A 27,852-nucleotide genomic window follows, 5' to 3' on the forward strand; every position below is an offset into this window, starting at 1 on the left:
ATTGGCCTGGTGGCACCCTGGACCCTTCATACTGGTAGAAATCCAGAGAAGGGCCACTAAGATGGTCAGAGGGCTGGAGCACCTCTCCTATGAGGAAAGGCTGAGGCTTGTTCAGCTTGGAGAAGAGGAGGCTCTGGGGAGACCTCATGGTGGCCTTCCAGTACTTGAAGGGAGTGGATAAACAGGAGGGGGAACGGCTGTTTGTGAGGGTGGATGATGATAGGACAAGGGGAATGGTTTTAAACGGCGACAGGAGAGGTTTGGGTTGGATATGAGGAGGAAGTTTTTCAGCCAGAGGGTGGTGAGGCACTGGCACAGGTTGCCAAGGAGGCTGTGGATGCCCCATCCCTGCAGGCATTCAAGGCCAGGCTGGATGTGGCTCTGGGCAGCCTGGGCTGCTGGTTGGCGACCTGCACACAGCAGGGGGTTGGAGCTGGATGAGCACTGTGCTCCTGTGCAACCCAGGCCATGCTGTGATTCTCTGATATCTCACTTGCAACAATACCATTCCTATCTCCTCAACTTTCTATTTACAGCTTTCACAGTTTCAAACAGTAATTTCTACCTGGGATGTTTCAAATGGATGAAAACTCCAAGGACTTGCCTTTCATCACATGCACGCGTTACCAAAAACACACCAAAATCATCATGTGAATTAGGGAGAGAGACAAATTATTCACATGGCTAAATAACCTCAGCAAATACTCAAGTATGTTTGGACCCTCCTGTTTCAGGATACTTCGATGATCCCTTCACCTCCTGCCATGCTAAGAGCACGCAGGCTGTGCTAACCATGGCACGTGCTGCGTGCCGATGCTCTCAACCTCTTCCCTTTATGCCACTTCACTTTGTATTCAATGAGTCCCTGCTACAGACTAATTCTGGCCTGATATTCAGGATGCTGCCCAAGATGTACCATACCTGGGTCTCAGCAGTTACACAGAGCTTATTTATACAGTGAAACACTTCAGAAGAAGACAAGTCCTCCTTCACACCTGCCAAAGTACCCAGATGCCATCTGCTGTACTAATTGTACTTGGAGATACGCAACAGGCAGAAAACCTTGGATAGGAGAGAAAATGGCATTACAAATGAAGGCCTCTGACATGGTTTTATAAGATGAAAGAGAAAAACCACTTCCTCCCACAGGCATGCTGATTTAGTCCAAATTTCAGTTTCTTAATTTTTTTATTTTTTTATTTTTTTAGCTGAGGCAAAGTTGTTTGGTGCCTTCACTGAAAATTCAGGACTCACTTCTACTTCCAGCCTCAGGGAAATATTAATACTTTCAATTTTCATTTTTCCAGATGCAATTACATCTCTGCTGACCCCATCCAAACCCTTCACTCGGTAACACCTGGGTGATTGCTGCCAATGGTGCTCTGGCATCATGCAATGGGGACATGCAGGATATTATGGAGCTCCTGGAGCATCCCCATTAAAACAGGGTCCTGCAAATAGGAGAGGCTGATGGAGATGGCGGAGCACTGGGAAATGATGGAGGACTCTGGACAGGAGCAACCGAGGGTGTCTCACGTAACAAGAGCCAAATCAGCCCAGCAGATGCTTCTGATTGTGATTTAATGACCTATCCTGTACACTGCAGGGCACCTCCATCAGAACAGTCCATGTGCTGGTCTCCACCCCAGTGCTTTGCAGCTTTGGCAGCTGAATACCAAAACAATTGCTTAACGGCAGCCCAGAATATTGATATGCTGAAAGAAAAAGAAAAAAGCAGAAGGGACAAGAGAGGCTGAAGGCATTTCCCAGCCCAAAAACAAACATTCAAGTCCAAGCTCAGCCAGACAGAGCAGAGCTACAGCTCCTGCTCTACACACAGCCCAGCTTCTATCTCTGCTGCTCTCCCAAACCTCTGTTTCCCAATTGCAGCTCCTTAGTCCATTCATCTATGGTGACACAGAGCAGATTCAGCCTCATCAACGTCCTGCCCCAGCTCCCCTCCCCAAGGTTAGATTAGGTTCGCATGGAATAGTTCAATTATCTCCATAACTCCTGGAATGTCCCCCCGCTAATTAATTCTTACCACCGTGGCATTTACAGAAAGGGAAGAAATCATCACCTCGAGATTTCACTGCTGTTTAACTCCTCAAAGCAATTTCTTAATGTAATTGCATTTTCTTAAGGACAAAGAAAACTTTGTGACGCCACTTAGCTGGCTTTCTGAGAGGCTGCAGTGAAGGCTGCTGTAACTTGGAGATAGCACCTAATTAATGGGCCTGCCCAGAAGACAACAGCTCCCATCCAAGAAAATGCCGAGCTTTGAGGCCAGTCTTTGCTCTATGTCAGAATGAAAAACGATAGAGAACAGTGGCCTTTTAATATTTTAAAGATTATAATGGAAAGAAACAAATAAAACAACCACCTTACCTCTCCCCCTCCCGAAATGCTTTAAGGATGTTTTAATACCCACACGTTGAGTCAGAGAGAAATGCATATATTTCTGAAAATTAGGTTTAGAAGATGTCAGTAAGTTGCTTTCCATCTCTGGTAAATGGAGTTTGAACAGCTCTCTTTGTTTAGAAAGAATCTTATCAAAACTCCCACTTTGGCTCAGGCACTGCCCAGCTGTGTGCACTGGGTAGTGAAGCCTATAGGCTCAGCAGGCTGCTGGGCTTAGATACCAACCTAGGAGCTGCTCCTCTTGCTTGTATAAACACACACATATCTACGTGAATAAACAGCACCCAGGAGATGTGTCCCAGCAACAAGGACTTCAGCAGAAGATCAAATGCTCTCTAAATTGAGCAAAATGTGGACTTACAGGTATCAGTCATTGCCATTAGCCCATGGCTTGGCATGGGTCTTTCTGGAACGCTCTCAAAAAAACAAACAAACCAACCACAACAACATAACATAATAAAGTAAAACAAAGCCAGCACAGAAATCACTTTCTAAAGCTTCCGTGACACTTTAATTCACAGACAGCCTCAGCTTTGATAAGATAGCCCGCTGAAAACATCACATTAGATCATCTAACGAGCTGGGGGCTATGACAGCTCCGCTTGTGATTTTGAACATACCATAATTCAATTGAGAAACAAAACACAACATGCACCGCAGAAAATGTTTCTGCTGCCCTCTCTAATGAAATGTGAGGCTCTCTAAAAATAAAACAAAGCAAATGCCGCCACAATACGTACCCTGGACAGTCCTAAAAATTGCAGTATCCATTAAAGATCACTACCACCAAGAGGAAAATAAGTCAGCCCTGAGCAGTGTATACAACAGGTCTGCCCAACAAAGAGCCATTTGCTGGATTTGAGTCGTTGCTTTTGACCTGTGGACAAATTTTGGAACATAGAGACACCAGAGAAAGAAGCAATGCAACAACAAAACTCCTGAAGTGCTCCCTCCCATCATTCACCCCAGGCATGCAAAGGGGAACAAACTATTTCCAAGTAACAAACATAGCCTGAGAGTCCAGGCAGTGGAGGGAGCAATCCCAGCCATGAGCTACCAGTGATGCTGGGCAGCAAAGTGCCACCACAGCTGGTGTGTGCAGCCCCTGCTCTCCCAATGGACTCAGTGCAATCACTTGCAGCCCCTCATATGCAAGTCGGGTTCCACGAGGTCTGTCCTGCATCCGAAAGAAACCAAGCAGAATAAATTCTGTGGGCTAAGATCTGTATCAGCACCCACTGTATCTCTGATCCAAAGACTGATTCATAGGCTTGCAACAATTCTGCACATTTGTTCTCCAAAATCCTTTGCCGCAGCCTGCACGATGCGGAGCTGTTAGCAGCAGTCAGCCTCACAGTGGCTCTGCCTTCCCTCCTGCGTGAGACAAGGGAGCCCCTTTGGGTTCATTTATTTTGTTGCTGTCTCTGATAGCAAATGCCCTTGCACAGAGCTGAGGTTTGCAGGAGCTGTCTCCAGCCCAGCCAGCGAGCGTGACCCAAGAAGAAAGGAGATTCCTCCTTCCACCCACCTTCAGATGTCAGGGATGCTGAGCTGTGAAGAGATAGGCACAGATCAGATGCCCAGGAGAAACAACAACACAAACACCGTCCCAACCCAAATAAGAGCACAGCTTTTTATGAGTCACACATCCTCCTCCTCCAGTACCTGCCCAGCACATCCCCAGCTTGCACTTCTTCTGCAGGGATGACTCGAAGGACCTGGTGGCTGCAGTGCTGCAAGGGCAGAACATGAATACCCCAACCCCTGTATTAAAACGAGATGCAGCAGAAGGGCTAAGACCTCTCCGCCTGATGCCCCCAAACAAATCCCACATAGGGAACATGTGCAAGAGATCCTGTAGATCAGTGAGCACACTGCACCTCACATCTTAGGACTAGAGGGAATGGCTTCAAGCTGCACCAGAGGAGATTCAGGCTGGATGTTAGGAAATACTGCTTCCCTGAAAGAGTGGTCAGGCACTGGAATGGGCTGCCCAGGGAGGTGGTGGAGTCACCGACCCTGGAGGTGTTCAAGGAACGTTTGGATTTTGTGTTGAGGGACGTGGTTTAGTGAGAGCTATTGGTGATGGGTGGATAGTTGGACTGGGTGATCTTGAAGGTCTTGTCCAACCTTGGTGATTCTGTGATCTCAGCAAGGCCAAGTGACTCTGAGCTCAAACAGCCAGTGGTAAAGCAGCCATATGTCCTGAAACGCAACCAGCACAAGCACATAATAGGAATGGCCTGGGTTGCACAGGAGCACAGTGCTCATCCAGCTCCAACCCCCTGCTGTGTGCAGGTCACCAACCAGCAGCCCAGGCTGCCCGGAGCCACATCCAGCCTGGCCTTGAATGCCTGCAGGGATGGGGCATCCACAGCCTCCTTGGGCAACCTGTGCCAGTGCCTCACCACCCTCTGGCTGGAAAACTTCCTCCTCATATCCAACCTACACCTCCCCTGTCTCACTTTAAAGCCATTCTCCTTGTCCTGTCACTATCTACCCTCACAAACAGCCATTTCCCCTCCTGTTTATACTCTCCCTTCAAGTATTGGAAGGCCAACAATGAGGTCTCCCTGGAGCCTTCTCTTCTCCAAAAGATCTGCACTAACACAACAGCACGAGAACTGTCTGTAATAGTTCATTTGTATTTTCCCAGGGATGATTGCTGTGAGTAATTTAATCCTGATCAGGAAGACTGCTAATAAGACAGAGCCTACTGAACGAAATGGGCTCTGCTTGTGAAGCTTGGGCCAGAATTTGTATTCTGATTCCGCTGTGAACAGATGAACAAATGCACAGATAAACAAACAAATGCAAAAGCATTCCTGAGGTTGTGTTTTGGACAGCCAGATTGGTTTTTGTGTCCAGCAGTTTTATACAGAAGGAGTAAAGTACAACACTTAATTGTTTCCTTCCTCCCCTAGGGTTCCATAACATTTTATGTTATTTCTTCCAAGATTTTTTTTTGCTGATGTTTTACACATAATTGCCTTTTTGTTTTCAGTAAACCTATATATTTCTATTTCCTTTCTTCCAGCTGTTTCTTCTACTGTTGTAGTTTGTCTAGCCTTTCACCCAATTTTATCAAGCTCTTTTTTATCTCCAAAATTGAATTTTCAAGGTTATTGAAGAAACATGTTTTTCTCTATTTCCATTTCCTTTCTGAACTGCACCACAGCTTGTGTTCGATGTAGTCTGGAGCTCAGCATAGTTAGGGGTGTTCTGGGTTTGTTGTGCCTCATCACTGTGATAAATGTGCAAGTACCCAGTGCAATGTCCTTCCTGAACGCTTCGTGGTTTCCCCTTTTCTTGATCGTAAGATGAGAACTGACTTTTAATCAAACGTCTTCATTACGTTTAAATGATTTGAACAATATTTACAGAAACCTACCAGGTCAGTCCAGTGCTTGATTCTCTATGACTGAGATCATAAGCATGACAGGGTCATAGGAAGGGACCAGCAGTTTTTGCTGCTCCAGCAAGATGCTCATAAACGTATAGGATCTGATGGGATTAATTCCATGATGCTCAAAGAGCTGCCTGATAGCACCATGAGACCTCTCTCAATTGCTTTTCCATAGATTTGGGCATCTGGAGAGGTCCCAGTCAACCTCTGGCAAAAGGCTGTTCCAATTAACGAGGGCAAACCAAAAGATGCTGGTAATTACAAGCCTGCCAGCTTTGGTGATAGGCAAAATTATGGGGATTGTCCTGGGAATTACTGAAAAACATTTCAAGACAACGCATAGGGAAAGCCCCATTTAACACAATTTCCTTTAGTGACACAGTTAACCATCTAGGGGACAATTCTCTGTGACAGCAACAGGGCCTGAGGGAACACATGGAGCTGTGTCGGGGGGGGTGAGAACAAGGCTGTGCCCCAGAAGGCAGTGGGCATGGCACAGCTGCAGGGCAGTGGGCACAGCCCCCAGTGCTGGAGCTCAGGGAACGCTGGGCACGGCTCTGACATTGGGTTTGGGTGGTGCTGTGTGGGGCCAGGGGTTGGATTTGATGATCCTCGTGGGTCCCTTCCAGCATGAGGTATTCTATGATCCTATAATTTATTTTATATGCATTTTACACAACACAAACGCGATGCACAACTGCAGAAACCAGAGGAACCAGGCATTTGCTATTTCTGATCATTTCTGTAGAAAGCTTCACACACAACTCCAGCAGCCCTTTCTGATTGTAACAACTTGTCCAATTAATGAGAATTTCACGTGCTTCTCAGGCACTGCACCCAGGAACACAAGAATACCCTGTATGACAGACCTGCTGACCAGCTATCAGTCCAGTAAGCATAAGCCTTCTGATAAATCTTGATGCCATCATCACTAAAAATCTACATGCATTTACAGTTAATAGGTAGACATCTACATATTCTTTCATGACATTATTTTTCAGAGCTTCTTTCCTCCTCTGTGACAGCCCCAGTATCTACTTCCAGAAAGCAATTGCATCTCTTGGTATTTCCTCATAACTTTTCATCTTGTCATGCACCATCAAGCCCTACTTTACCTGTGCTCTTTTTCAAATCCAATCATCATGAACACGCACTCAAATGCACAGATGAGCTCCATGCTGTCTTACAAGAAGGTTTGGAGAAATAATTATCTTTCCATTCAGCTTTCTATGCCAGCAATACATTGGTGGTATCTCTATTACCTACTGCAGCCTGGCAGACCCCTCCCTGTATCCATCCCAGACACAACCAATCGCCATAAGCAATACATCTGCTTTCTTCTCCAAGCACAGTAGCTTCATTTTAACCTAAAGAAAAACTTTCTTCCATCTCTAAAATCACTGAGGTCTTTTCTGTATGATAACTCTAATTTCCTCTATATGAGCAATACCTCCCAGGCAGACTTCTGCTAAAGCAGAACGATGCACATTTGGCATTTGTCTGCTGGTGGGCTTTGATTGAGTTTACTGTCGAAAATGAGAAGCAAAAGCCTGGACAAAGTGCACCAGCAGTGCAGGTGAAATGTTCCTGGCAACCACAGGACAGATTCACTGAGTACCTGCAAGCGCCCTGTGGCGCACAGCTCACAGTGGACAGCATGAGCAGTGTCCACCAAATCACACCCATCTTTGGTGCCAGCCCATCACCGAGACATTAAGCACGGCTGTCCCCTGCTCTGCCTTTGAGGAGCTCCTCTCTTCAGAGCGACACTTCTCTCTCAAACACCATTGCTGCTTCTGAGCCAGTCACGTCAGGTGCTTGCTAGATGTACCCAAACACGCTGCTTCTGTGACATAAAACACAGTTTTGCAGAGCAAAAAATGGACACTGCACATCCCCCTTAGCTCAAAATTCATACTACTTTATTGTTTCCTACCAATTCTTCTAACACCATCGGTATTCATCAAGCTGCAGTTAGCCCTACCGTTTCTTTCACTTTGTCACTTAAGCTAGTCCTGTTCCTTTGAGACCTGGTACTTTTTGCACAAACTTGGTTTCTTGTTCTGGCCTGGACTGTACTTATTTCACCTAATTGTTAACACAGTAAAAGCCTCCTTCATTCCTGCCTGTGACTCAAAGAGAAAGAAAACTTTACTGCATGACCTGAAACAGCATGAAACAGTTAAGAAAGAAACACAGACAACTCAAGTCCTCATCCAAGCAAAATTCAACACCTGAAGTACGGTTTCACAAGTTATGTGCTGGTAATTTCTATTTTCATATTCTTCCTGACCTCACCCATCCCATAACTACTGACACGCTTCTGGACACCACAGAATCACAGAGGTCCACCACCACCAGCATGGACTCAGTTCATTTGCTTACAGTGGAAAGGCCAAACTGCTCCACACCCCTTGAGAATTTGACTTCAGCCTAATAATCCCCTAATGAAGCAAGTCATTGTAGAAGCAGCAGAACTAATTGTAATGCAGTGGAAAACACAGCAATGACAGCAGAGTAGCAGAGTCCTAGGCTGCAGCAAATGAGGATTTACTCAAATACAACAACCATGCGCACAAAAACAAAAGAAAGAAGCAGCTTACCTTCAGAAGGCCTCAGGCATGAAGGGATCTCTAGTGCCAACCCTTAAATGAGGGCTGGGAAGTGCAGTGCATGCACCTGAGCTCCCCTGGGTTGGCCCTGCCTTCAACCAGGTGCTCAATCACTGCTTCAAGCCATGACTTAGCATTTCTGCTACACTAATGAACTGCTGTCTTGTGCTTTCCTCTCCTCTTTTCCACATAGATTCTCTAATCTTTAAGTGGCTTCTGCACTGGTTTTGAAATGGGGAAACGGGTGAAGTCTCTGTATTCTATGCAGCCATTTATGGTAATACAGTACGTGTGCCTGTGCTTCTTGGTGTTCTGCTGCTAGCAATAATTAGCTAAAATTACTGACCAGAGAAAATTTTTTTCGTACAGAGAGAAAAGCGAGCACACAGAGATATACAGCAACCAGGCACAAAAGAATACATATAAAAATACATAAATGGTATCCTGGGCTCCATCAGCAGAGGGGTGGCCAGCAGGGACAGGAGGTGATTGTCCCCCTCTGCTCTGCTTTTGTGAGGCCCCATCTGCAGTGCTGTGTGCAGGTCTGGAACCCCCGGTACAGGAAAGGCAGGGAGCTGTTGGAGAGGGTCCAGAGGAGCCACAAAGATGAGCAGGGGGCTGCAGCACCTCCACTACAAAGACAGGCTGAGGGAGCTGGGCTTGTTCAGCATGGAGAAAAGAAGGCTGCGGGGTGACCTCAGTGCAGCCTGCAGTACCTAAAGGGAGCCTGCAGACAGGAGGGGAGTGAGCTCTTGGAAAGGGGAGATGACAGCAGGACAAGGGGAAATGGTTTGGAGTTGAGGGAGGGCAGATGGAGGTTGGATGTCAGGGGGAAGTTGTGTGCTGTGAGTGTGGTGAGGTGCTGGAACAGCTGCCCAGAGAGGCTGTGATGCCCCGTCCATCCCTGGAGGTGTTGAAGGCCAGGTTGGATGGGGCCCTGGGCAGCCTGGGCTGCTATGAAATGTGGAGGTTGGTGGCCCTGCATTGGTGGGGGGTTGGAGCTTCGTGATCCTTGAGGTCCCTTCCAACCCGGGCCGTTCTGTGATTCTGTGATATGCATGTGTATTAATTTTTTGTAATGAGAAAGAAGAAATTAGATTGCATATGTGGCATTCACAAATGAAATCACAGAATAGGATTCTAGAATGGCCTGGGTTGAAAAGGACCACAATGCTCATCTAGTTTCAACTCTCCTGCCACGTGCAGGGTCACATGCAGGGGCATCCACAAGATGTGCTACAAGAGCATACATGCATTGGCATACAAAGACCTGAGATGACTGGGAGCAGGGCACATTTTTGAGTTAGATGTAATCAGCAAGTATACACTGTTGAATTCCAATCTGACAGAAACTGATTACATATCAGACAGAGATAATATTTTTTTCTTCTGTGAAACCCTTCTTGATTTGAAAAGAAAATCAAGAAGGTCCTTACAGTAGCCATAAACTGCTAATTTCCTCCTTCAGCAAAAGGGAAAAAAATGCAACTATCAAAATTTCTTTTCAAGGAGGCATTAAGAAGCATCAGCCCCACACTAAGTGATATCCCAACGACCACGAAGTTTCAAGATGGGTTGTGGCAATCATCCTCGATAATATGGTGAAAAGGAACAAGCTGCTAATTACCAATTTTCAGAAACAAAGCTGTCTGAACTTCTGGGAAAGAGCATGAATAGAAGATTAGCAAAGTGTGGCTGGATATGTTCTGTGCGACTGTCTCACATGGCACCAACTCCATAACCAGGGAAGATGTTTCTCATTCATTTCTCTGGATCTTAGGACACGAATGTTCCTATTTCAGTTGGTGCTTCCACAGTCTTGATGTCTACATGCTGTCTACACACCCTTGTTTTGATCCAGAATAAAATTCCTCTGGGTTACATGGAGCGTGTCAAAGAGAAAAGGTGAGTATGAGCGATGCAAAGGTCTTAGACTCAAAGCTCCATAAGGTTCACCAATTACTAGTGTATACAAGAGGAGCACTGCACATGAGAGGGCCAGTAGTCTTTATAGAGAATCTCCATCTTCTAAACACCATGTCCTGATGGCAAGAAGTAGAGCAAAGAGAAGCCGAAACTGATTTGTTACTATTTGTTATCCCCCTGCTGTGTGCAGGTCGCCAACCAGCAGCCCAGGCTGCCCAGAGCCACATCCAGCCTGGCCTTGAATGCCTGCAGGGATGGGGCATCCACAGCCTCCTTGGGCAACCTGTGCCAGTGCCTCACCACCCTCTGGCTGGAAAACTTCCTCCTCATATCCAACCTAAACCTCCCCTGTCTCAGTTTAAAGCCATTCCCCTTGTTCTATCACTATTCACCCTCATAAACAGGCATAGACTGGGGCAACAAAAGCACACCTGAACTCGATTTTTTGGTGATTCTCACTTTCCTGGTGGTACTACATAACACCCAACACTTCCTTTTCAGTTAATTAGAGATCATATATTTTGCTCGGGGTTTACGACTCAACCAATTTGTCAAATGAATAATATTTTGTGCATAAGAGACAAACTCTTTAATTCCTTTGGTGCACCATAATCCATAATTGACCAGAAGGCCTGACCCTCCCTCAGATGTCAGAAGTAATTCACACCAGTAGGAATAACTGAGCTTAGAAGAATATACATGTGTTCATACTGGAGGGGCCTGAATAAGCTTGAGCCTGAAAGAGCCACTGAAACATCAGAGAAAAGTGCTGGGGAATCAGGTACAAGAAAGCTGTGCAATGAAAATCCAATCTGTGCCTTGAGAACAGGGGATGGGAGGAGGAGCTGGAAAGGTACGGCCCAGACAGCTTAATTTCCCAGAGAGGCTTTGCAACAAGCAGTCTGCTAATTCATGAGTGCCTGCAAGATAACACCGAGATGAATAACTGTCATTAGGGATTTGTCAACAGCAAATCATGTCAAAAATAATCTAATTACTTTCTTTGAGAGTGTAAAAGATGCGTTGTTGGGGAGAAGCTGTTGACGTCCGGCATCTTGGCCAAAGCTTGGCGTCTGATGCTGTTAAGATAACACGCCACACACCAGCCAGAGAAATGCCACTCATAGTGGGGGAACACGAGCACAGGGTGACTGTAAAACTCATCACATGTTCACTGAGTCCTCATCAATGGTTCGTGACCAGACGTGAAGGCCATGTTGCAGATTTGCATCTGGCTCTATCCAGGCTGGATGCTGAGACAAGGAAAAAGAGCTGGACAAAGACAGCATGGAGAACTGAGGGGTGGGAAGGTGATCTGCAAAATAACACCTCAGCTTTGCACCAGATTACAGCTGAACAGGAATCTGTTCCAATACAGGTCAGAGAAGAAACTGCACCTGTTGACCTTTGCAGTGCTGACCAGGACCTCCAAAACAACAACCACCCATCCCTCGCTGCAGGCTTCAGTCCTGTCCATCACTTCAGCTATGGGCAGCATTCCTTGTGTCCCTGCTCTGTGTGTCCATCCTGCAAACAGGGAAATGAGGACAGGCACAGTGCATTCATTGTCACGGAGTAAAGAGGAGAAACTGTACCAATAATGTGTATGAGTGATGAAATAAACCTGAATAAGCTGCCTCACCTTGAGAGAAACAGTCAATTAAAATAGGGGAGTATCAAAATGGCTTTATTGATAAGAAACTCTATTAATGGACTGAGAAACTACAAAGAAACTGGAAAAGTGTGAAATATGTATCAATTGAGAATGGTCTGAGTGTGTTCTCGAGGTCCTAGACTACCCAGAAATAATAACTCCTCTAAAAATAGGGAGGATATGCCTCCTTTTTGTTTATTCGCCAGACGTTACCAGCTCAATAACAAATGAAAGGTGTGAAATCTCCCTTTCATTAGGTGGAAAGCTTCTGAATATGAGAAGGGGAGCATGAGAAATCCCGTTACCGGGAATTTTCTGCCATAAACTTTCCTCATCTTGAGCAGCATTCTAATGCTGCCAGCCCCCAGAGCAGGTGACTGCGGGCCCCACAGGGAGAAACTGAGCTCAGAGCAGTGTGTGCATGGCTGCCTTTTGGTGCAAGTGAAACCTGCCTGCACTGAGCAGAGTGGGGCTTCCTGGGAAGGCAGTGAAGCAGGGAAGCATGAGGGTAAGGCCCACAGTGTTGACAAAGATGCCCAGCCTAGAGGTCCCATATTGTTTGGCAGAACTTCCATTATTCTCAGCAATTTCACAGAATCACAGCATGGCCTGGGTTGCAAAGGAGCACAGTGCTCATCCAGCTCCAACCCCCTGCTGTGTGCAGGTCACCAACCAGCAGCCCAGGCTGCCCAGAGCCACATCCAGCCTGGCCTTGAATGCCTGCAGGGATGGGGCATCCACAGCCTCCTTGGGCAACCTGTGCCAGTGCCTCACCACCCTCTGGCTGAAAAACTTCCTCCTCATATCCAACCTAAACCTCCCCTGTCTCACTTTAAAACCATTCCCCCTTGTCCTATCACCATCCACCCTCGTAAACAGTCGTACCCCCTCCTGATCTGATTCATAATATGTATTGGATTTTTTTTTGATGGGAGGAGAAGAGGGAAGGTCTCATGCAAAATGGTCAACATAGGTTTTTCCAAAGCCTGATGGGAATGACCTAAAGAAAGAAGGCTCTTTGAAAAAGCATCACTGTCCCAGAGCAACAAAGAGCCTGTTGGCTTTCACGGCATCTTGGTGTCTGCTGTAATGAGTCCAGCATCTCTTGGACTGATTCCATCAGAAAAAAACCCTGATTATGTACCAGCACAATCGAGGTCTAATTTTGTTCCTGCTGTTGAGTGAAAGGAATGTGCCTGCTGACACCATTTTTTTCTCCACAGGCAAAATGATTTGCAAAAGTTCAACTTAGCAGCAGTGGACAAAATGACTGAATAATAATAATTAAAAAAATCTGCTAGAATAGAGCACAGAGAAAGCAGTAATCATTCTCTGAACACACAGATTGCCTTAAAAGATTTTGCTTCATGAGATTGTTAAATTCAAAAACACTCAAAAGCTAAGATAGAGTTATTTACTCAGCAAAGGAGACAATCACGTAATCAAACACTTGATACATTAATTGTGGAGACGGTCTCTCTTTCATCATATTACAAAAGAGCTTCTTCAAACCAGACCTGGCCAGCTCTTCCCTCTCCTGTTACCTATGATCAGGTCTCCACATGGTTGAGTGCCTACAGCAGGAACCAGCTGCCTGCCTGCAAGCTGAAGAACCACCACCTGCCTCCTTGAGCACACGGCCTGCTTAGGCAGCACCTGCCCTGCTGTACAGCTGGGAAGGGAGCTTCCATTTTGTGTGTCCTCATAGGAACTGTGCAAGCAACACCCTACAAACCGGAGCGGTGAGGGCAGCGCTGCAGCTGCACTGTGCAGTGGGAAGGAGCACTGCTTTGACCCCAAAGCTCTTCACCTTCACCCAAAGAAGCTCTGCATATGAGACAGCTGTGGGATAGCTGAGCATCCCAGACCTGCAGTAGATTCGGGGCTATTTGCTGCTATTCTTCCCTTTGGGATTCCTAAAAAGAAAAGATACATCTCAGGAGGTTCTCCGAGTGACTACAGCTTTAAGATCAAATAAGAAAAAAATCACGTGATCTCATCTGCAATTATAATTTTCATGTTGCCAGTTTCTGCATGTTCATTATCACTCCAGGTCACCAGACATGCGTTGCCTTTGACCTTGTGAAATGTCAAAAAGCTCCCAGTATTTTACTTTGCTGATCAAACCATCCTTTATTTCCATACATTTTTCTTCCCTTGCCACGTTCAGATAAATTACGTACAAAGCCCTAATTGCTCACGTGCTATGCTGAAATGGCTCTCTATCTAAACCTGCATGGAGAAACAAGAGAGCAGAGCCTGGTCTGGTGGTTGGCAACCCTGCAAATAGCAGGGGGGTTGAAACTAGATGATCACTGTGGTCCTTTTCAACCCAGGCCATTCCATGATTCTATGAAAAGCTACCCACAAGAGAGACAAGCAGTACCTGGACATTTGTCACTGCAGGTGAGGGAATCCTGAGGCTCAGACAGGCACTGTGCTGCCCAGAGAGGCTGTGATGCCCCGTCCATCCCTGGAGGTGTTGAAGGCCAGGTTGGATGGGGCCCTGGGCAGCCTGGGCTGCTATGAAATGTGGAGGTTGGTGGCCCTGCATGGCACAGGGGGGTTGGAGCTTCGTGATCCTTGAGTCCCTTCCAACCCAGGCTGTTCTGTGATTCTGTGAGAGCCTGGTGAAAGCCTGCAGCCCAGGGACTGAGCTCCTCCAGCACAGGGTGCCAGGATGGCGACAGACACTTCAGAGAGCAAGCTAATGTGATAAAGGCAAATGGCAGCAACGTGTATTTTGAAGTTTTGAAGTTGTTTAGGCCAATTATTAATTCCCACACTTGAAAACAAAATTCAAAATGCACAGAAATAGATAAGCAGTAAAGTCCAATTGTAGCTCTCCTTTTGCATGATCTCTCTCCACCAAAACCAAACCCCACCTATGGAGAACGGTGACTAGCCAGTGACCTACAAAGGAGGTACTTCTGAAAGTAATAAACCAAGCAGTCTGGGGATGTATTGGATTACATGGAAGTTGCTCTGAATATTAATCAGCTTCTCCAACTATATTGAACACTTATTACAGAAGGAAAAAAGAAAAAGAATGTTAATAGCATCTATCTGAAAAGTAAGATTCAGATCTCCTTTATCATTTCGACATGCATAAACACAGGACTCAATAGTTAACTAAAAATAAAGACATTTTCCCCACTCAGCTGCTCTTCTCCCTACAAGTTTCCCAGACAAACCCTTTTATAATACATTACCATAGTTAAAAATCTTTAGGCTGATTTAAAAATCCAGTGGGTTTCACCTGAAGTTGAAAAGCTGAAAAGCACCACGACTCAGAGCCATAGGCCTCCTGAGACAGCAGTCTTTAGCTTCTTGTCATTCCTTTCCTAATTCTCTATTTCTCTCCATGAGATTTCAGTTTGTTGTTTCTAGTTCAGTGTAGGATGGAGAACACTTCATTATTACATATATATATATATATATATTTGCTCTATTAAGATACATTTACATATACATATTTCACCAGGCACGTATTTAGACAGTCACAGATATGGCAAATTTTGAGCTGCCAAACTGCTCCTAAAGCACAAAAGATTATTATGTTTCCCATCTTCACCTGCAAATGACATCTACAGTCACAACAAGGAGAACCCCATTCTGAGCTGTCTCCTGCTGATGTAAAACCAGAACAACTGATTTATGCCCCACCGATTCACTCCAGCTTTGGAATGATGCACCTGAGATCATAATTCAGCCTCATATTTCTTGCTAATTAGCTCTGTTCCAGTTCAGATTTAATCCCTGAAGGACATTCCCTTTCAGCACGATTTCACTTGTTGTTTACAATCTATTACTGAGTAGGACTGACATACACAGACCAGAACCCCCATTGAAAGGAAATTTCAGAGCACCACAGCGTGGCTGAGTGCCCTGCCAGCCAGGTTACCATGAAATATGTTTGATGTTTTAAGAGCCTTTAAAAGTACTCGGAGACCAATGCATTTGGAAAACAGTTTATGTTACAAACAATATTTTATACAGCGCCGAAGTAGAACTGCAATATATGAAACACGAGCCCAAGGTGCAGCAGTGTCCACTGTGACAAATGATTGTGTCCTTCCTGCTATCATCACTTGATAAGGTACACGATGTAAACATTTGATTATATTGTACTCGATGGCATTTTTATTTCCAGAGCCTTCTCTTCCAGCAGCAGAAATGGTGCATTTAAATTACGACTGGACAGCACCCAGTGGGTGTTTGTTTATTTTATTTACCAACATTTGCACACCAGACGGGTGTCAGCGCTGTGGGCAGCACTTCTTGCTCGAGTTCCTCAGCTCTCTTCTCCTGGGAGCAGCTTCCTTCAAGAGCATGTGTTGAGAGCAGCCCTCCCATGCAGCCCTTGATGCTCCAAGGGCTTTTCCACCTGAAGCAGCTCCTGGCACTGCTGTGCACTCCCAGTCCCACAGCACCAAACCATACCTGGGAGATGCTTTAGTTAGGTGCTGGCACTGCTGCTTGGCAGGATTCATTTAGCATGGGTAGCCCAGTCCATGATACACTCACATCATTTAAACCTGCCTAAACGTGGCAGGAAGATGCAGAAGAGCAACAAGAAATTGGCACAAGCACTTTACATTACAGCCTCACTCACAGAATCGTTCAGGTTGGAAAAGATCTCTAAGGCCCCCAAGCCCAACCCCAGCCCACCCCACCATGTCTGCTGCCCACGTCCCTCAGTGCCACATCTCCATGGCTCTTGGACACCTCTAGGGACTGGCACTCCACCACCTCACGGGCAGCTGGGCCACTGCATTACCGCTCTTTTGGAAAAGAAATGTTTCCTAATATTCAACATGAACAACTTATGGCCGTTACCTCTCATTCTATCACTAGTTCCTAACCAATCTCTCAGAGAAACACCAGCAGGACTCTCCAAATCTATCAAACACTGAAGATCAAAATCAGTAAACCTTACAGCTTGAGGTCAGTGCCAGCATAGCCAAGAGAAAGCAGCATAGGATGGCAAAAACACCAATAACCAGTAGTGTAACATATCGTAATAACCAAAGGAGACAAGATTTACTGATCAAATCAGACGCTTTCTTTATTGCAGCATCCTCAAAATCTCATCTCTAATACCTCTAGGGTAGGAAAACCTTATCTCTATTTCATAGGTAGAGGAGTTGGGACAAAGGACAACCATCCCAGACTCTTTCTTTGGGACAGACTGCTGCCTCCTGCAGGTGTTTCACCCCCCAATGCCACGCAGGACACACTGGTACCTTACAGCTGGATCGTTCAGATTCTCAATTACATTCCTCTCACGAGCCTATTCAATTAGTCCTCAAAATGAGTATCTTCTTGTCTGTATTTTACCATTTAGCAACCACTTTGTGACAAAGAGCGCATGGCTACTGAAGCGTGCTGCAAAGCACCCTGAGCACAGCCTACATCAACACCTTGTCCAACAGACCGGGGCCCAGGGTGCTGAGTCTTCCTTCACTTCTTGTTTCTCATGATGCTTTTACTTTTCTCTAATACAAGTATTAAAATTTGAGGGGAAATGGGAAACAGCTGATGTTTTAAGCATGACTTGAAGCCAAACTGTGGAAAAGCAGAGAAAGCAGCTATTCTTTCTAGACATCACAGTCTGGGAAGCCAATGCTACCGAGTGTGGGGATCAAGGGAAGGCAGGGAAAGAGAGAGGAGCAAAAAAGAGTGAAAAAAGTAAAACTCTGCCCTCTGAAAGTGGAAGGACAAACTGAGAGTCGGTCAAATTAAGAAAACGTCTTTACCTTTGTGTTAATTCTTAGCAACAGTCCTGAAATTTGAATTGAGGAATGCTGAAAGATTTGCCCTCTGGAACAGCACAGAGTAGCACAGCACTGTGGTGAGACACTGAAGGAAGGACAGAAGGTCCTCCCACAGCAGAAACTCTGCTTGAGAACGGGGCTGCATGCAGCTGCAATGTTCCACAGACATATCACATACCCACGCACCATACACAAACCAAAAGCAGTGAGCTAATACATAAACAAGGGCTTCAATACATATCTTTCCCTTTTGTAACCGATAGGAGGGTATAAAATAAATACTATAAAATTAGTGAAAGGAACTGATTTTTATGACAATTGAATAAATGCTACCCTGGATGCGGAAACAACACTGAAGCCAATGTGGACACGCACTTTCCTCCCACAAGAAAAATAATCAAAGCGTTACAGAGCATCTGCTTTGTCCATTCAGCTCCAAATTGTCACTCACTGGGATCTGAATAAAGTACGTGGGAATCTAAATCACGACAGATTAAGGAAAATTCTTCTGCTCTATTCCTGTTCATTACAACCGTTTTCAAGTTGTCTTTCTCATCTCCATCAGAATACATGAATTGCTGCATCGAATGCGGTGCTAAAAATACATAAGAAAGAGCTTTCTCCTCCATAAAATACAGTAAAATAACAGCAATGCAAGCACTGCACACACCAGGTAATGGATGCTGTTGGAAGCCAGCAGGAGTTCCTCCATGGGTCCACCAAGGACTGGCTCAGTGCAACATTCCCCACAACCCACAGTCACCCATCCCTTCCTCTCATGTGAAATGCGTGACTGCCTCCCTGCTGCAGCAAATCATAGCACTTGCTTACAGGCACTGGAGCAGAGACCAGGATAAATAACTAGATTAACAGAAGACTGTCCATGAATTTCCGTGACTTGAAATGGTCTTTATGGTTTGATTTTTGGGTGATCCTATGTGGAGCAAGGAGTTGGACTCCTACATCCTTATAGGTCCCTTCCAACCTCAGATAGTCTGTGATTCCACGACATCAAGTCTTCCAAAGCAAAACATGGCACACGTGTTATACAGAGCCATGTCAAGAGTGCTTCTGAATACTTGTTCTTCAGTTTTCCCCACTGAATTGAGCTTCTGAGGATTCCAAGTGAAAACAAAAGGAAAAAAAAAAGCAAAGCTGGAAATTTTTTTAGCTGAGGACACATGAAACAGGGCTTCTCAGGACTCACAGTGCTCCTAGGGACTGAGAGAAGAAAGTCTTGGTGTCTCATGGGAGAGGCAAAGGGTGGCATTGGGGCAGTGCAGCCAGCTTGTCCCAGCTGGGAATGCTAGAGCAGCTTTACCTCCAGAGCTGCACTCCGCACAGATAAATTGAAAAGAGGACACACTGACAAAAAGAGGATATAAACTGAATGGCAATGATGGAAGCTATCCAAGCTATCTGAAACTCGTGCACATTATTATGTTTCTCAGCCATCGCTGTTGCTCTTTAAGGAACCTCAGTCTCAGTTCTATCAGCAACCCTGCTGCTGTCCTCCTGAGCTCTCCCAGCCCATCCTTTCAGGAACAGTGGGCTGGTGAGAATCACAGCAAATTTTTACAGGTCTGATTTTCTTTAAAGTACAGCTGTAGTGAATGATCTGTTCTTGTGTTTTTAACGTTTGCAATGAATGGCACAGAAATGTCCCAGCAAAGCTGTGATAGCTTAAATATAGCACACCCAGCCCCAGACACACACCTGATAAACTCCAGCCACCGAGAAGCCCCACAGTGGTTCTGTGCTGCTGCTCCCTGCATTCCCCCAGCAGTGACTGCTATTCTAACACACCATCCATGCCATGGGGATGCAGGGCATGGCACTGCCATCTCTGTCACCCTCGAACCACCTGTGCCCTGGGGACACATCCATTCACAGTACAGTCTTCATATCCTATCCTCTGCTCCTTCATATGTCTTATTCATTCCACCTTTTCATTCTGTTTACTTTCTGTTAATCAGCTTTTTTATGTGGCTAGAATCAAACAGATATAATGACCGCTTGTTTCAGGAGATCAGAAAGAGAAACTGCATGTCATCAGCAGCAGCCCTGGTGATAATAACTGCAAAAGCAATCACGAGAAAAACCATCTCAGTAATAATGATAAGAGTAAAAATTATTGTGCCACCAAGGGCTCCCTGGTGCTGCCACAGCTCTGGATTAAGGCATAGTGGCTGGAGGCTGGCCCAGCCTGTGAATACAGGAGCCAGTCCTCCCTTCTACAAGGCATTTGCTATAGTAGTGCCACGGTTAGGGCACAACCCTCCCTGCAGTGCTTTTATACTCAGAAGGGAAAGACAGAGCTTGTCGTGGGGTATTTAAGATCCACACCATTCCCTGCCACCTCAAGGCAGGGAGACACATCAGTGCAGCTGAGGTGATGAACAAAACTTAATGAACCCATCACGGCTCTGGGGAAGTCCACCAACTGCTGCAGGCTCTGCTCTCTGCAGACAGGGGCAGAAGCACACAGCAACAAAAAGTTGTGCTACCGCACCAGGAAGCAGCACTGATGGAAGCACAGCAGATACAACATGTCATCAAGGGCAGGAATGATTTGCTACAACACAAACCTTGAAAAAATCAGATTAGTTGACTCTTAGTAATCACTATGAATATTGCCTGTCTCATCACTGAAGGTCTCAAATGAGGTCAGCTGAGCTGTTAAAAAGGGAATGTGCCCTTACACTTGGGTATCTGAAACTGGAACAGGTGCAGGCTGCACAAGTCACTTTATAAGCAGGTGAACACAAACACAATTCAACAAATGAAGTAAATATCTTTATCAGACCTGCAGCCATAAAAAACACCTCCTTGACCCCCACAAGCATCGTCAAACCAGACTTTCCATTTTCCAGTAATAAACACTAAGTGTTGCCAAATTTACTGATCTCCCCTTGTGTCTTCCCTCCCATTCCTGATGCTGACTGTGAGAAGTAGATTGTGTTTTTGTAGTACAACAGTCCTAATGCTAAGGAATTGAATTTTGCTAAACTTTCTTTTAAAATGGCTGCAGGGGTTGTTCATAAAGAATCACTGGGGCATGGCTTAGTACAAGGTAGAGTAAGTTTGCCAAGTAGCTTGGTTGTCAGAGTACCTAGACCAGGGCAAGGCAATAAGGAGGGAGAGTCTAGCATGCATTGTCCTCCTGTCCCCCATGAAAAACATGGAAGGCCTGGTATGCACTGTTCACTTGTTCCCCATTGAAAAATGAAAGAACAACAGATGGGGGATAAACTGATATAGAAAAATGTTTTAGCAAACACACTGGGAAGATTGTGAGCTTGATACACTTAACCAATGAGCGACAGGAGAGATCACCCATATTGGACAGAGGGTATTCAGTGGAGGGGAACTCAGTGATAAGCTGTGCCACTTCTCCCTGCCATAAGGGGGTATTATGCCCATTACTGCAATAATAAATATATTTGCTGCTTTGCAAAGATCTTTGCCTGATGAGGAATTACTGATTCTCACGTGACAGTTCACTTTCAGTGCCAGAAGAGGCCACACAGACCTGCACGCAGATCAGCTGAGAAGGAGCAGCTCTTGCTCTCATTTTTTCTTTCTTGTTTTACATTCTCAACAAATGAGATCAGTATCAGATCTGTATTTATAGAAATACACCCTCCTACCTCATATGCTTGTTTCTGTGTCAAGAAATTCAGAGCTAAGCAGTGGGAAAATGATCATGGCCCTGCACATCTTTTTAAAGCACAGATGGGACTTCCACACCATTTTTATTTCTATATTTACGTTGAAACTATGAATTCAAGGAGCTGCAGAGCCAAACAACACAGAATCTAAAATGTAACAACTGTTAAGACTCTCACTGCTGCTTATTTAAGGGAGAAATCAACTTCTTTTTCTCAACAAAACCGCAAGAAAAGAAACTAAGGATCTACTCACACTGTACGATGAGCTGCACCAAAGCTTCTCTGGGCTTCACATTGAACCCGTTGTACTGGCTGGTCTGGCACCTGTAGGTGCCTGTCATCTCCCGGGACACGTTCACTATCCTCAGGATGCCATCGTAGCTCTCCATCTGCATCGTTCCATCTGGCATCGCCACCTCCTTGTCGGCGCGGGACCACAGGATGATGGGCTTGGGCTTCCCCGTCACCTGGCACTGCAGCTCGATCGTGTCTCCTTCCCGTGTGACCAGGGGGGACTTTTCTTGAGGAACAGTCAGATTGGGTGGGACTTCAAAGGAGAAGGAGAGTTTGACAGTTAGCATTACAGAAACATTAAGTAGCTTTCTTGCTTATATGGTTCTAATTATATATCAAGAAATATAGAGCAATGCATATTGATTGCATGTATCAGGAGTCTGTGAGACACTACTTTATTTACAGGGCAAAAAGGCTCAGCTGCTTGAGTTAAAAATAAGATTTAACAGCCCCAGACAAGGAACTTGCTCATCACCCTGCAGACACCCAATGTGCCAAATGCCATACTGGTGTCTATCAGCACACTGGGACCAACTCTTGCAGCTAGCCCTTTATCACCATGAATCACAGCTTTCCTCTGTATGGGTATTTGCAACTAAAACCTTTTTTTATTTTCTTTCCCAACAGACTAGCTGCTGATTTTATCCATCTCAAAGGCCACGCAGAGGAAGGATCAGGCCAATCAGAAAGCAGCTCAGAACTGGAAGGAAAACACAGTTGGCGCGTACATAGCACAGGAGGCTCATTGAAGCTGCGCTTCTTCAGATATCTCTGCCTTAACAAACATGGAAGGAATAGGTGAAGAACTGCAGCCAACAGAATGAAGGCAACTCTGTGGGCCGGAATAATTGGCACGGCTGTGCTTATCCCTCCTGCTCTCTGTAGCCTTGCAAGTGCAAGACCACCTAACTGCAGAATCACACAACCAAAGGGGATGGAAGGAACCTCAAGAGATGACTGAGTCCAATCCCCAATTGCTACCAAGTGCATTACAATCACAGACCAACCCGAGCAGGGAGACACCCTTAAGGATCATTGAATCTGACTCCTAGCAATGCTTATCTCAGCAGAGACACTGCAGGGTCTTTGATCAGAAAATCGTGTGTCACCACTTGCAAAGCCAGCAGAGTTCATGCGCCATGCAGCCACTGAGCACCCATGGCCATCCTCCTGGTGGAGGCAGCCCCTCTGCTGTGGTGGCTGCATTTGATAATTACAAACTGCTGCAAGCCCTACAGGCCTGATGAAAGCAGTTTTGCTACCTCCAATTAGCGTCACCATCTCCTCATACCTTTATCAGATTTATATCCAATTTCCTACTTCTTTCTTAGCACGAGGCAAATAAAAGAATCATCTCTGAGGTCACTTCAGATCACACACCTCGCCTTTGGCTCTGAATGTGTTAGGATGGGGCTGAAGATATGAAAAGCTTGATTTAAAAACCCAGTTTCCCTTTGTGCCTTATTAAATGTTGGCTGCACTTGCAGGCCTTCCGCCCAGAAATGAAGTTACAGAGCCCCTTGTTTAACACCAGTCACTTACAGACCTTCCCTGCACAACAACATCTGAATGCCAATGCTGACAAAGTACAGCTCAAATAATTTCATTTCTGCCCCTACAGACTGCTGCTGTTTGGACGCTGAGAGGGGCCTTCACACACAGAGCTCTGCTTGCCGGGAGCACCGCACACGGCAGCCGTTCCCTGCTACCACACCGTGAGGAGCCGGACCCCGTGCAGCTGAAGAGGTGTCTGCACAGAGCTTCTAACAGAGACTCCTGTTACAGCTGGGCAGGGACCGCCCGGCCTCTCCGAGAGCCGCGTCCCTTTTGTTCCGGGAGCTTTGGCCTCTGCACAAAAGCCAAGAAATGCCTTGCTCAACTCAGAGCTGTGTTTGAGTGTGACCTGTGCAAGGAGGGACTGCAGCGTCAGCTGCACAGTGCCGTGGTGAGACGGCTTCAGAATACTGCCATGACGGGAGAGTCCACCGTCCCCTGGGGCAGTGAGATCTGTGCTCGGTCACCTCAATTTCAGAGGATGCTCTGTGATGTTCAACCAGCCTCGTGTGTCCTTTTAGGGAGGCCGAATGCCATTCTGTTTTGTCAGAACCTCTATCAGCTGGGGAAGGCATATGAGTTGAGAGGAAACCTTCCATGCTTTGTTCGCTCCATTTTAGTTCTTTGGGAAGAACAGGAAGGCAACAAACTGCCGCTGTACTGCACTATGATTTTGGTGTAGGGTTTTATCCCAGCAGGCAGCTCCAAACGCACTGCTCTCTACTCACTGTTCCCTCTGTGGAACTGGGAGAGAATCAGAACAAAGGTGAAACTTGTGAGTCAAGAAAAGCCAGTTTAGTAGGACAGAAAATGGAGGAATAATGAGTGAAGAATCATCCGAAGTGTCCAGGGCAGGGGTAGAGCTGCCTGGAACGTGATTGCAGCTCTGCTTTGTGACCGTGGCTGACAGTGCCTGTGGATGAGCTCTGTGGCTGCCCTCTTCCCCCCAGGGCTGTATCTCCAAGTCACTGTGTGGCATGTTGATGTGCTTCTTGAATCTTCAGTTATGAAGGGGTTTGGTATATTTTTCATCACCAGATCCATCTGTATATTTTCACAAACTTGCAGCTACTTAATTACCTCTTGTATCTTAATTCTGCTGTCAAATTTGGCTTGAATTATCAGCAGTCCAAATGCTGCAACAGTGCACAATTCTGGCCTGTCAACTGACATGCACAGAAAGCATGATGACACAGGATTTGTTTCCACAAGCGTTATAGGTAAGGAAAAGCCTTCATAGAAACTTAAATCATTGCAATACCCACGGACAGAAGGAAGGGAGAATTAAAAAACAAAAACAAAAATGAACAAACAAACAAAACAACAGGCTTGAGGAGAAAATAATCATTTGACATTTTGTTCCCTATCAACAACATAGGACTGAAGAGCAGGGGGGAGGCAGCTGAGCCAGCAGGGGTTGCACAAGCGAGGCGTGGGAGCAAAGATGCAGGAGGAAGGTCGTGTGAGCAAGGGCCTGCGAGCAGGCAGAGGTGCTCCTGGGTGAGCATGATTGAGCAGAGTGCCCCCCGCTGTGCCAGGTGCCACCAGCTGTGCCAGGTGCCACCAGCTCTGCAGCTGCAACCAGTTGTGACAGGAGCTGCCAGCTGTGTTGGGTGCCATCTGCTTGCCAGGTGCCACCAGCTGTGCCAGCCTTCGTCTCCCGGCAGGTGCTGCTGTGGCACAAGCAGAGTCTGGAAGGGACTCAGCCCTCTGCTAAGGCATCTGCACGTCTCTTGCAGCACCAGCTAGAGTCTGCTGCAAATAAAGGTCAATTCTGTTCCTGCTTGTGAAGAATAATAAATTGGCTATACGCTATACCTGAAACAACAAGCATCACCTTATTTACGCTACAATTGGCTTGAAAAATAAGGGAATACTCTTAGTGCTTAAACCCGTTTCCCAAAGCAGAGTCTTATCACTCAAGAAACGAAAGTGTTAGTTACACTGAAGAAGCACCTAGTTTAAAAACACATATTGTTATCCTTTGGAACTGGCAGATCTGAGAGCTACTGCTGATTTATGTCCACTCCTGGCTTTTAAACAAAACTGTCTCAGACAGCCTTTGCCTCCAAAAGCCACCAACTCACCAAAGGTCAGATGGCAGAAGGTATCACTGTATTTTTCTCTACAGGAGAAGGCGTACGGAACCAAAATAGATTGCTCAAAGTCAACATGTATATGCTTTATTATGTTTATGCACTGAGTATTCTGTGTAAACATAAACTAGTCGTAGTCTAGTCTAGATCTTGGAAATCCTGATGAGTCCTAGAATAATAGAATCATATAATCACAGAATGGCTTGGGTTGGAAGGGGCCTCAAGGATCATGAAGCTCCAACCCCTATGCTACATACAGGGCCACCAATCTCCATATCTAATACTAGAGCAGGCTGCCCAGAGCCCCATCCAACCTAGCCTTGAACACCTCCAGCAATGGGAGTCCACTTACTGTACCTACTTTAAACCTTCAAAGAGCTTAATTAACTGCCCTGTGATTGCACAAAGAAGGGAGGGCAGATGCATGAACCTGCTCACACAGAAATCATTTGACTGGGCAGAAGACAAGCAACATGAGAAGGCCTTAGAAGTGTTGGCGCAAAGGCAAGCTTGAGGGAGAACAGGTCCTCACTGCGTGTTTCATTGGGGATTACAGGGGGCACAGAGAATGGATGTGGAGGTGACTGTCAGTTTTGGGCTCAGTGCCTCCAAAGGACACCCTGAAGCCATGACTGCCAGCCTAAGCAGTGACAAGGAGGTGGTGGCTATAGGAGTTGTGAGTTAGAGTGACCTGACTGACTGAAATGATCTAATGGTAATAGCTTGTAATTGCAGGATAAAGGAAAGCAAAGCATGTTTGAGCTGCATATCAAGAAATACTGGAAAAAGTATGGAGATGGCTCAGAAATAAACTGAAAAGAGATTATCACATTGTTTTGAGTAATTTGAATTTGCAGTAATTTGCATTTTAATCATCCTGGACAGCCAAGACTGAAGAATGTACGCTGTACTGGCTAGGAGGCATAAGTGAGATTATTTGCCTATCCCCCTGCTCTAATATTTATAAATGTGAAGGTCTGAATCTCTAATCCTCATAATCCTCAGCAAGACACAACTATTTCAGTCCCTGTTCCTGATTCGTCCATTATGTGACTGTGGTGGGAGTTGCAAGATGGCTAAGAAGGGCAGATTGAACTTTAGAATCAGAAGCCAACCTGGAGTACAAGATGCACTAGAATGAGATCATTTAGCCTGTGCAAGGCAGCAAGGGACAGTTATTAAGGTCCTCAAGACATCTCTGTAGACAGGGAATAAAACTGTTCAGTCTGCCTTTAAAGTGCATTTCTTTAAAAAGTGTGAAAACCAGGAAGAACTGCTGAAAGGTTCTGCAGAGGTGGGCAGGGCAAGCAGCCCAGGACAGGGAACTTCCTTCAACCTTCCCATGGCCCTTCATCACCAGGAAAGAGGATCTACCGAGTTCCTCCTCTGGAAGACAAATTGAGTGAGCAAATCGTGCCTTGATTTGAGTGAAATCACTTTCTCTGACTGTGTGCTGTCCCCACAGGCCATGTTTCCTTGAGCATCAGCCCAAAGTGAAGACACGAGCAGCAACCACTGATCTCATGGGAGCGCTTGTGCAGAAGATCTGTTCAGACAGCAAAGTAATTCCAGAATCAACACTCAGCTCATCACATTCCTACTGCCTTAAAACGCCACCTTAGTCTGCAGTCAGACTCTGAAGAGGCACATTTTAAACCCAGGACATACAGAGCCAGCAGCAAATTAGCCAAATTAGCTCGCAGCAACCTCAAAGGAGCCATGCTGAGGAGCTCCACGTGCCATATGCAAAGCAAGTTGCCAAGCCGAACACCGCAGCCCTCCAGAGAAGAGCAAAGAGATGCAGCCCTGCATGCTGCTGAGGAGGGAGCGTGTGCTTGGGCTGCTGGACCTCAGGGGATGAGCACAGCGCAGAGGATGCAGTCCTGGTGGGGCTGAAAGCATGGAGATGCCAACAGAGGCAGGCAGGCTGCAGGAGCACATGGGCAGCCCTGCTGCAAGCGGTGCAACGGGAAGGGACCACGGTTCCCAGCGATAAAATTAAAAAGAAAAATCTGTGCACATTAAGTGCTCTAAAATAGAGCTATAAAAGAAAAGCTTTTTAACAAAATATGGCATTTATCTGTCCCTCCTGTTCACCTATTCCCTTCAAAGATAAACTCTGAAGATAATGGCCCACAAAAAAAAGTCATCAATTTGCTGCAATAGTGAATAGTCTGTCTGTTTTCTGGTAGTACCCCTGAAGTGTCTCAGGGCTGCCCGTGAACGATCACTCTGGACAGTGCTTAAGGTTTACAAACATTTCTATTAGATCACTAATTATCTCACAGAAAGCATTTTTTCATTATGCTAAAAGGCTGTGCTGTGATTATAATAAACATTTAGAAGTACAATGAAGTTCTCTTTTATGTATCATCAAAGGAGGAGAAAGGTGACCAGAGGACACACACTTCACAAACAGATTGAGGCCACATGTTATAATA

General features: G+C 45.9%; 1 protein-coding gene across 3 annotated transcripts in view; it reads right to left on the minus strand.

Moving 5' to 3' along the window:
- The window catches only part of MDGA2 (MAM domain containing glycosylphosphatidylinositol anchor 2), a 340,836-nt gene that overhangs the window by 114,927 nt on the left and 198,057 nt on the right, over window positions 1–27,852 (minus strand). For all 3 annotated transcript variants that reach the window (XM_048949134.1, XM_048949136.1, XM_048949137.1), the window contains exon 8: window positions 21,721–22,014. In XM_048949134.1, coding sequence (XP_048805091.1) covers window positions 21,721–22,014 — 294 coding nt within the window. The remainder of the gene's footprint in view (window positions 1–21,720; window positions 22,015–27,852) is intronic.

This window comes from Lagopus muta, chromosome 6 (assembly GCF_023343835.1).
Source record: "Lagopus muta isolate bLagMut1 chromosome 6, bLagMut1 primary, whole genome shotgun sequence".
Lineage (NCBI taxonomy): Eukaryota > Metazoa > Chordata > Aves > Galliformes > Phasianidae > Lagopus > Lagopus muta.